This window comes from Fragaria vesca, linkage group LG6 (genome assembly GCF_000184155.1).
Source record: "Fragaria vesca subsp. vesca linkage group LG6, FraVesHawaii_1.0, whole genome shotgun sequence".
NCBI lineage: Eukaryota > Viridiplantae > Streptophyta > Magnoliopsida > Rosales > Rosaceae > Fragaria > Fragaria vesca.
The window spans coordinates 11,762,742-11,774,516 of record NC_020496.1 but is presented as its reverse complement, the minus strand read 5'-3'; the positions used below and the strand labels follow the sequence as shown (position 1 = coordinate 11,774,516).

The following is an 11,775-nucleotide window of genomic DNA, read 5'->3' as shown; positions in this document are numbered from 1 at the left end:
TAGGTACGTATCACTACAATCATGTAAGGATAAATGCGGCATAATGTTGTAACTAATTTTTTTTAGGGAAAATACCCATTAGTACTAATTGTAACCCTTCATTGCCCATTTCAAATGACCAAATCTTTACTAAAGTCTTAACAAACTATATTATTTTAAGACTATTTTGCCCCCACCTTTTCAACATGAAAAGACTTAGCCGAAACCTCGGACTCCGGTCACCGGCCACCGGACTCCGATCACCGGCCGCCGGACTGTCACCGGAATTTCCCAGACCGCCGGACTTCGGTCACCGGAATTTCCCAATAACCAGTTACTGACCAGTTAATGACCCCTAATAACCAGTTACTGACCCCCAATAACTAATTACTGACCCCTAATAATCGGTTACTGACCCCCAGTAATCGGTTACTTACCCCTAATAATCGTGTTATTAACTCTTAATAATCAGTTACTGACCCTCAATGATCAGTTACTGACCCTTAATAATCAATTATTAACCTCTAGTAATCAATTACCGACCCTAATAATTTGTTACTGATCCATAGTAATCGAGTTACAGACCCTCACCCTCAAGAATCTAGTTACTGACCACTACTAATCAAGTTACAGACCACAATAACCATTTAAAATATATTACTGACTCCGAATCGAAGAAAAGAGAATAGGAAGAAGAGTACTTAACACTGATAGATCTAGTTTGAAAGCTACAAAGTGGAGTAAACTAATATTAGTGCCTACAAATCAAATACAAGTTACAACATCGTTTCTATTACCACCGAATCATCATCATCATTAGATGAACTAATCTCTCTCACCACCGAATCATCATCATTTGTGAATCGTCTGGCATCATCGGACCGTTGCCGGAGGAGGAAGGAGCCATAGCAAAGGTGATCTCCAGAGTTGACTTCGGCTTGGGCGGCGAAGAGTTAGCCAGGTGGCAAAGACAGGCAACATCGCCTCAGGTCAAGGTTTCAACTGGAGTCCTCATTCAAGCCGTCGGCGAGGTCGAGGTCGAGAAGCTCGTCGGCGAGGCAGCACTGCTTCTACTTCAAAGGGACATCTAGATCTAGAAAATATGATGAAGTCAGTGGCTCCACCACGGTGGTTCTAGAGACAACCGTTCCTCCATGTCGATCCTTTTCCCGATGGCGACTGAAGACGAATCTTCGACCTCGATGATCTGGTGGAGGAAGAGACCTGGAGAAGAAGAAGAAGAAGAGAGAGAGAGAAGAAGAAGAGAGAGAGAGAGAGAGAGAGAGAGAGAGAGAGAGAGAGAGAGAGAGAGAGAGAGAGTAGAGTAGAGAGGAAAACCAAGGATTGGGGTTAAAGAGGTAGAAAGAGATCAGATTTGTGTGGTTTAGTTATACAGGGTAATTAAGGCCTACTAATTTTTTCGTTCGTAAACGGTAAAGTTTCGAACGTTTAGGTAAAATTAGGGGGAACGAACCGAAAAGGGAAGTTAAAAGGAACCGTTTTTAAAATTTAGGGGGAAAAGTTAGGGGGACGTTTTAAGGTTTTACGAAATAATTTAGGGCGAAACTTAAGGGACTAGGTTTTTAACNCGTTTTTTTTTACGAAAACTGGTAATTAGAACGTACTTATATTACGTAAACTTTTGTAACTGGGTAACTTAAAGTATTAACTTAACTTTTTTTCGTAGGAAACGTTAAATTTTTTATAAACCTTTTTGGAAAAGTACGGAAAAATTCGAAGTGGTAAGTCTTAACTAGTAGCGATTAACTCAATNTTACGTCCTACTAGTCATTTTCTCTTTTTTTTTACAACTGTATAGACTCATATTACAACTTTGCTGACTAATATTACTACTTTGAGGACTTATTTTATAACTTGAAGACAAAATTGATGGATCACATGCATTAACACACTCTAACCTTACCCTACATTTATAAAGTCTTAAGTCACTAAATAAGAGACATTTTTTTATTATTATTGAAATGGAAGCTAGACACCAATCAAATTCTTTAAGGGAGATTATGACTGTATGTTCATGATTGATGGTCCATGCATGACGCATGAAATCTATTACAAGTGAGCGAAATAATAATGAATTATATTCTCTTCACAGATAATACATTTTTTTTTGTCACCTCTTCACAAATAATAAGTGTTTCTGTATAATCTATTTCTGCTTGTATAAAAGCTGGGGGATACATGCATACAGAAGTTCTAAATGGTAGCAGGTACGTAGTACTACAATCATGTAACATGCATATTAATTTATCTGCAATATCTAAAGTCTTAAGTCATCAATTTAGAGACATTCATTCTATTATATTTTTGAAATGGAAGCTAAATACCAATCATACTCTTTAAGGGAAAGATCTTCTTTGATTAATTAAGACCTTTAAGTACAAGATTGATGGTCCATGCATGACACACGAAGTTTTACTACATGTTAGCGGAACAATAATGAAATCTATGCTCTTCGCAGATAATGCATTTGCATAGTCAATTTAAAAGCATTGGGCATACATGCATACAAATTTTCTAAATGGTAGCAGGTACCAGTATCAATCATGTAACATATTTTTCTGCATTTTATGAACTCTTAAGTAAAAAATTAAGGGACCATTCACTTTTTGTATTGAAATATAAGCTAGAGACCAATAAATCTCCTAAAGGGAAAGATCATCTCTGATTAAGAATTAATATTGATTGTCATCCCCTAATGAACTACAATAGACCATTATAAGAGTCTATTATAAAATAAATTTTTTATAACTGGATTCTCACGACCAATGATGTTGACCGGACTCCGGCAACCTTTGACAGGACTTCAGGGACCGTTGACCGGGCTCCTGGGACCGTTGACCGGACTCCGGCGACCGTTGACCGGACTCCGGGGGCCGTTGTGTTTTAGTCACTTATAACAGGTTCTCCTACTGGGGGCAGTAGGACCTTTAAACTTAAGATATAAGGTATACATGTATCAAGAAAAAGTTTTGAAATGGAAGAAGTGGAGTCTATAATATTCTATAAGATGTAAGACTGAGAATATAATTTCTATCTAAATCTACACAAAAAGAATGAAAGCAAGTGACTCTTGACGTCCTAATTGAAGGACAATAAGACATACACAAAGTGCATAATATTTTTCCACTAGGACCTCCTACTAGAGGCAGTAGGACATCCTACTAGGGGTAGTATGACCTCTTACTGGGGGCAGTAGGACCACCTACTAGGGTTAGTAGGGGCAGTATGACCTCCTATTGGGGTCAGTAGGACCTCTTATTGGGGCAGTAGGAGGTTCGTCGGGAGGTCTATTGGGGACAGTAGGAGGTTCGTCGGGGGGTCTATTGGGGGCAGTAGGGGGTGTGTCGGGGGGTCTATTAGGGGTAGTAAATGGTCTGTCAAGGGCAGTAAACATATATTCCCCTCAATAGATCTCATCCCCAGGGAAGTTTGAGGGTCTACTAGGGGCAGTAGGATGGTCTACTGGGGGCATTAGAGATCTATTGAGGACAGTAGGGGGTTTTTCGGGGGGTATATTAGGGTCAGTAGGGAGTCTTTTGTAGGCAATATGCATGAGATCTACTGGGGGTAGTAAGAGGGTCTACTAAGGGAAGTAGGAGAGTCTACTGGGGGTAGTAGGAGTGTCTACTAGGACAGTATAGAGGTTTATTGAGGGCAGAACGAGATCTGTCGAGATCTATTGCCCCTAGTAGGAGCTAAACTAATGTACAAGCATCAATATTAACACAAGCACATAGAGCAAAACAACATTTTACAGCAAAAAAAACTCCAAAATTAGCACAGAAACATTAAGGATAAACAAATATGCTTAGCTTGCCTTTTCAAGTTTACTAAAACTCAAAGAAACATAGAGATACAGCCAAGCACATTAACAGGAACAAAAATATAAGCACTATTTTGTAAACACTGTCATGCTCCTCGTAATTACAATTCTGCAACCACCCTCTTTTCTTTACTGAATTCAGTTTGCGGTCAGACATCATCATAACAGCTCTGCTGCCCATACATACTCTATGTTATCTGCATACCAATGAAACCATAAATAGTGCAATAAATATAGTCATTCTCTTAAGGGGTCACTCACTCTATCAAAAACTAAACTGTGACTATCCAACTGTAAAATGATCAAGTTTCCTCATAACAACTAAAATGCACAAATCCAACTATAATTTTCTTTTGGTTACAAACATAATTTTCTCTTACAAGCTCTACGTGAGAGTGACTCATCATGTGCTTCCGTAGGTGGATGGGATACACTCTTTTAAGAAAATTTTGAACTTCATTTCTTGAAGTTTCACTTGGTAGTTATTATAGGCATAACCTTTGACCTAAGTGCTAAACCACAAGCATAACCTCCAGCAATACATCAACCACTAAAAAGAGGAGCTCAAATATGGTAAAATATAACTCTTACCCGACACGCATGCCTTCTTCAATACTACTAGGAAACCTTATCACCCAGGCCGACTATAAATTGCAGTTTTTTTTCAGAAAATACACAGACCATTAAGTAACAGAATAGGTTACACAAAAGTAAAAGACTGTACACACAAGTTACACTATTAACCATCTATATGTAATGGAAATTGTCAATTTTGTTGTTCTGTTAAACAGTCCTGGTACATGAGCCTCTATTCTTAGCCTCACACGGACACACAAATATAGCGGTCACCATGCCATATGCTGTACTAGAAATCGCAGGGAAGTTTAGTAAAACAGTCGTATTGTAAGAGAAATTACATAACCTTGGCTACCTCTACTCTCATCCTAACTATTGTTGTCGTAATAATCAAAATCATCATCAAAAGCTACATTAACCAAATATCAAACAATCAGAATCAAATTCGACATTACAGAGTCTAACAAGAATGCACCAAATCAGAAAGCAAAGAAGGAGAAGAAAATTGAGGTACCACAAGGTTGAAGAGGTTGGAGTAGGAGAGAGAATCCTTGGATCGGCGCCGGTGGTGGTCCGGACTCGAAGTAGATCGGACTCGGATGATGAGGATCACTACTGGAAAATAGCATTTAGGCGACGGAATTAAAAAATTCCGTCTCCTAAGTGGTACTTAAGCGACATAATTTTCTACTTAAGTGACGAAACAGTTTCCGTCTCCTAAGTTGTTCTTAGGAGACGAAATATTTTGATTTCGTCTCCTAAGAACGACTTAGGCGACGGAATTTCATTCCATCGCTTAAGTACTACTTAGGAGACGGAATATTTTTACTTAGACGATGGCATTTTGAAAAAATAAAAATTAAAAAAATTAATATGAATCACTTAGGAGACGGAATTACATTCCGTAGCTTAAGTAGAATTTAGGAGATGGAAATGTTTACATAGGAGACTGAATGTTTTAAAAAAAAAAAAAAAAATTAATGAATCACTTAGACGACAGAAATAGAACATTCTGTCGCTTAAATTCTAAAAATTTGAGCACCCATCTTCCCGCGTAAAATTTCATGAAAATTCAAACCAAAATTTTTCAAAACATATCAATTCTTTTAAATCACACACTCAAGAAGGATACCCATCTTTTCCTAGAGTTCCATCTCTCTCTCTCTCTCTCTAGACCATCACTCTCATGCCGGCCTCTCTCTCCATTCTCACCGCTCCTTCCTCCGCCGCCACCTTCAACTGCACCACCCCCACCAACGCCACCCCCAACTTCGTCCCCACAAACGCCACCACTCTCAATGCCGTCAAGACCCTCTTCAACATCACCCGGCACCTCCGTACCCTCCTTGGAGCCAACAACCTCCCCCTCTCGACCCAACCCGACTCACCCGTCCTTGCCACCAACAAGCTCCTCGTCCCTTTCTCTTGCACCAAGCCTCAAATCTGGGTCACCCGTCCCCGCCGCCGTCAAGACGCTGCTGCTGTCACCTTTCTCTCTCTACCAAGCCTTCTCGCCGACCCACCACCGTCCCTCGAAATTTCAAAGGGGTAAGAAAGGTAAGTTCTTTAATTTTTTTGGTTTAATTAGCTTTGGTGATAGATTTATGTGTTTTTGTTTAATTTGATTTTGATTTTAATTTTGGTTAGGATGTGATTGATATGATGGTGGTGGCATGGTGATTATTTGGTACAGTGGTGGTGGTGGTGGTGGTATATTTGGGGCAGATTGTTGGCATGAATTGAAACAGAGATACTGTATTGAAGTTTACTGACCCCCAGTAGAAGTCTACTGGGGGTCAGTAAACTTCCACTAGGTTTACTAGGGAGCAATGAATTTGTTTATTAGTGTAAGAATGGGTATTTGTTGTGTATAATTGGCATGAAATTGAAAGGAAGATACTGTATTTAAGTTTACTGCCCCCTAGTTTACTAACCCCCAGTAGAAGTTTACTAGGGGGCAGTAAACTTCCACTTGGTTTACTAGAGTTTAATGAATTTGTTTATTAGGGTAAGAATGGCTATCTGTTGTGTATAATTAGCATGAAATTGAAAGAATGATACTGTATTGAAGTTTACTGACCTCCAGTGGAAGTTTACTGCAGAAGTTTACTAGGGGGCAGTAAACTTCCACTGGGTTTACTAGGGGGCAATGAATTTGTTTATTAGTGTAAGAATGGGTATCTGTTGTGTATAATTGGCATGAAATTGAAAGGAAGATATTGTATTGAATTTTACTGACCCCCAGTACCCCCAGTAAAAGTTTACTGGGAGGCAGTAAACTTCTACTGGGTTCACTAATTGGCGTTTTTATTTTTTAAATTTTTTTTTCACCTTTAGAGACGGAATTCAACTATTCCGTCTCCTAAGTGGATAATTTTTTTTTAATTGTAAAATAAAATCCGTCGCCTAAGTGCTTAGGAGACGAAAGTATTCCGTTGCCTAAGTGTCTACCTCACCACACCTAGGCGACGGATCTTAGCCGACGGACGTTCCGTCTCCTAAGTACTTAGGAGACGAAATTTGTCACTTAGGAGACGGAATAATTCCGTCTCTTAAATGTTTTTTTCCAGTAGTAGATGGTCGCTGGGTCGAACTTTGTCGACTAAGAAGGACGATGCCGGACTGAAACCTTGAGTGGATCTGAAGCGAAAACCAGATTGGGTATGAAGCGAATGCCGAATCAGGCCTCTCCAAGCGTCGACGGCGCCAACGATGATTTCGGTGTTGACTGAGCCTCCACCAACCTCGTCCTCATCAACGACGACCTCCTCTATCTCTGATCGGATCTTTACAGCCGGAGAGAGAGAGAGAGAGAGAGAGAGATTAGATATGAAAGAAATCAGATAAGAAGAGAGATGAGAGACTATGAAGAATGGAGGGTAGTTTTGTTAATAAAAATAGGGAAAAGCTGAATATTTTGTTAGAGGGAATAAACACTAAGAGTGTTTAGGGTTAGTGGGAACTTTAGATGGGTGCGGCTATTTCCACCTCACTAAATGCTCAGTTCACTCCACGTTTTATTTTTTACCTTTAACGTTCCAATTCTACCCTTAATATTGTGAGAAAATCTGGTTTTTATTTTCTTTCTTTTATTTTCCTCAATCTGATAAAATCTATAGGTTCTCCTTGATCTCTTTCTTGAGTTTCTTCTTTACAATTATAAATATATATATATAGCCCTTCTTGGCTGCGGACGTCCGCACCAAAGTTTTTGGTGCGGATTTCCATTTTTGCACCACTTCCTGATCGAATTTCCTCAAACTTCCTTCTAGACATATCTAGATCATCTTGTGTAGATCATCTCTGTAAAATTTCAGTCAATTTGGTGATCGTTAAGGCCCTCAAACTTGCATTTTTCTGTTATATACCTGAACTGGACAGAATTCAGTCCATCAAATTTGTTTTTCGATTTTGAAGGCCTTAACGATCACCAAATTGGCTGAAATTTTGCAAAGATGATCTACACAAGATGATCTAGATATGTCTAGAAGGAAGTTTGAGGAAATTCGATCTAGAAGTGGTGTAAAAATGGAAATCCGCACCAAAAACTTTTGTGGCGGACGTCCGCACCTGAAAAAATCTGTATATATATATCTATATATATATTTGAAAGACTACATTTGAAGCCATAATTAAAATAAAAATAAGAACAAACAATCCCACCACACTGTATAACCACCCTGTTGAAGATTGAAGTGATTCTCAAATGTCTCAAATCTGGTTTGAAAGATGTAGAGAACTGTTTTTTTTTTTGATGTAAAGATGTAGAGAATTGTTATTGTTTGGATTTTATAGATTTTAGTTTAATATTATATTTCACAAAAAATCTTGATAGTGGGGTTAGTATTGGAATATTTAGTTTATAATTAAAATATGGGGTGAACAAAGTATCTGGTGGGGTGACAATAGTTACACCCTTTTAGATTCTTATTTTGTTGGTGAGAAAAAATTCCTTACAATTAAGGTGGATGAGAATTTTCCCTTTATTTTTTTTTATCACTAAAAAACAATGTTTAGAACTTAAAAAACAAAATATCTATTAACTCTCATTTCTTGCTGATTCAAATCAAACACTGAGGGAGGAGAGGTTGGGTTTTGGAAAAAGGGTTGTTTGTTTGGCTTGTCCGGCGGCACCCTCGCGTCGGCGCTGGCTTCTAGCCTCGTCGATGTCGAGTTAGTGCGGCCGGGCGGGCTGCCTTGGTCTGGTGGTGGCAAGCTTCACGGGCCCGTATTTTGGTGGAGGAATCAGATCATGCTTTCACTCAGTGTAAGGGAGTTATGGCATCTCAAGCAATAGGGCCGTCGAGATCTGGCATCGGTATGGAGTTGGATCCTCAGAGTGTGGAGGCAGTGTCTTGCAGCGAGGCTGCGAATAGCGGTGGCTCCGGGCTTGAACAAACCGACGTCGTTTTTATGTCCTCACATATTAGCAGTGGTTTTGTCACTAGAATGGGGTTTTGGCTTTGCGGCAGGACACAGTGGCAGACAAAAGGGATATCGGGGATGTGACGACGACGGTGGTCAAGGTTTTACGACGGCGGCGCTGGTGGTGCAAAAAAGATGATGGTGCGGTGGCTCCATTGGGTTGGGTGGAGCAGATTTGGGCCCTTCATAGTGCTGGCTTTGTGGGCCTGGGCCTGTGGGGTGTTGGGCCATTTTCGTCCCTTTTGGTTTTTCTATTTTTTGGTAAGGTTTGTTTAGGGTTTTGGTTTGGTATTGGTTTAGGTTTAATAAGCCTCTCTCCTCTTTCGAACGAGGACTTGGGTGTCGTGTTCTGGTCGGTACGCTACTTCAGTGACGTTATTCCTGGGGGTTATCAGCTTTAATATGTGTCGTCTGGTTGTCAACATGAGGGTGGATTGCCTTTGCACGTGGTCTGGTGGTGTTTTAACACGATGTTGAAGAAGGCGAATTAGCTTGTTTCAGTGTTGGTGGCGAGGTTGTATCGTTACTCTCAAGACTGTGTAGCTCTTTTTGAGCGTGTTATTGGGTTAGGGGTTTTGGGCCTATTTGGCTCATGGATATTGTTGTTGGCGACAGACCCGTAACTACAGATCTTTCTGGGAATGTGTGTTGTGGTGTAGCTACCACAGCCGATCATTCTATTATGCTGTAATTTCTTTCCGTTATCAATAAAGTTATTTCTTCTAAAAAAAAAGAAAAATCAAACACTGAGGACACAGAGAGGGGAATGCAATGAAACTAAACTAGAGGTGAGGAAGCCGAATGTCCTAGGGCTGCAATCCGATAAGCAAGACAGCAACAAAATTAGCCTCACGATGAATATGTTGAATGTACAAACTTCAAAATATGAGGCTGGCCATAATATATCTTGGAAAAGGGCCTTTAAATACCAAAAGCTAGTAGATTTTTCAAACAAGCAGTCAATGAGCACCTTAGAATCGCCTTCAACGATAACTTGATTTAAATGTTGAAGAGAAACAGAATGAAGCTCTTCACGTAAAGCAGTCACTTCAACAACCAAAACACTAATGTCTCCATTCCATTCAACTGTTGATTTTGAACGGCTGCTTTTGGTGTAAGAACTGTTCTAATGCTGATTTCGGTATAAAAACAGTTAAATATATATAAAAAGGGGAAAAGGTGTCACCATCCCTTGTTTCGCGCGGGAATCCTGATCTTAGTCGAAGGTCAATGTCATATTGGTCATTTGCTTTTTCCTTATTCTGGAAACGTGTGTACCACATCAGCGTTTAAACGGAGCCGTCAAGAAAATTTGACAGAAACATGTCACTAATAGCAAAAGGTATCACATTGGTACGTAGTGTCCAAAGTATGGGTATCAAAGTGCCCGGGTCAAAAGAGTTCAGGCACTATCGAGGCCAGCAACGCGTAAGAAAAACACACATTTCTTTTCTAAATATATTAACATATTGATAAAAAACCATGACTTCACTTCAGTTAACCCTAAAAACATTTGTTTTCATGTATCAATATTGCAAAAGAGACAGGCCTGTCATATTTAAGACTAGCTTCATCATACTGAAGAAATTATGAAACTATACACCTTTACTTCATTTATTCGAACAATAACAGCCAAAGAGAGAAAATACGATATGGACCAACAACCATACTTGACAATATATATCATGACACATGCACACCAGAAAGACAACAAGTAATTAATATAAGAAGCGACCACGCTCCTAGATCGATAGAGATCTCAAACACCACAGTAGTCTTTGATAGGACACTTGGATTTCATTCCCTCTGGTGTCTTGTTAAAAAGAAGGAAACCAATATGATCGAAAGGCTTGTATAGCAATGGGTGTTTCTCATCGACTAACTCTGCAGGTACTTGCAGAACCCCATTGAATGCGAATAATCCAATGGAGTATCTGGTTTTCTTCTCTTTCATGATGACTTGGTGCTCACAAGAGCGTACCCTGTCGTTACTCCATGCCTATATATCAAAGACAACTCTATAAGATATAAGAAACAGTACTGATCACATTGAAGCATGTAATTTTATTTAAAAAAGACGACAGTTACCAACCCACCATGAATGCGTCGCCTGCCATGACTATAAAAGATGAAGGTGAAGGTTCCACATCAATCCATTGGCCTTCCTTTGATTTTATCTGCAAACCATTAATCTCATCTTGATGAAGTATGGATATGAAGGTCTTATCTGTGTGAGGATGCAATCCCATATCAGTCTCATCCAGCTGAGGCTCTCTATAGTAGAAGCATCTAAGGAGGTAAGTCGTTGATGCCATATGAGACTCATAGAGCCGCTCCACGCCATAATTCTCAAACACCATTTTTGTCACCATTTCATCCAATTCCGCCACCAGCTTTGAGTAGGAATGAGCACTTTCACTGATTTTTCAAAGATCAAATAGTTGCACAATAAGCATATACATATGAAATTATACTGCAAATCAATAATTTGATGATCGATTACGCAAAATTTGATTTGGAGCTTTAGAACGAGTCATGAGCCACATGCACAGATGCACTAACCAAAACTTGTCATTTCCTTCAGGCCACATGATACTTGTGAAGCGTTGAACTCCTTCTATTTTAGTTGGGTTATCGACACCCAAGGACTCGTAGAGAGGAAGGAAGGAATATTGTCCGAAATAGCTGTGGTAAGGCCTGTCACTGGTGCTCTGCATTTTTGTTTCCAAAGGAAGATTGAAAAGATCTTGGAGCACAGAAAAAGTTGAGTTGTGAAGTTCCAAAGGAACTTTATTGTAAATAGCTTCAAAGCAGCCATACTCTTCTAGAGCATACTTGATTTCCTTGCTTGCCAAGAGCCATGCATCTGTACCAGGCTTCACGTTCTCCTTTGATAAATCTACAATGGGAACCTTAGCAGCTGGCTGAGTATGTGACCCCATAATTATCTT

General features: G+C 39.6%; 1 protein-coding gene across 1 annotated transcript; it reads right to left on the bottom strand.

Moving 5' to 3' along the window:
- Positions 1–10,374: 10,374 nt before the first annotated feature.
- LOC101305086 (gibberellin 20 oxidase 1-like) lies at positions 10,375–11,775 on the bottom strand. The gene is made up of 3 exons (XM_004302895.1): positions 11,387–11,775; positions 10,921–11,242; positions 10,375–10,823 (listed from the first exon to the last, which is right to left on the bottom strand). The coding sequence occupies exons 1-3, from the start codon at positions 11,764–11,766 to the stop codon at positions 10,584–10,586; spliced, it is 942 nt and encodes a 313-aa protein (XP_004302943.1). The 5' UTR covers positions 11,767–11,775; the 3' UTR covers positions 10,375–10,583.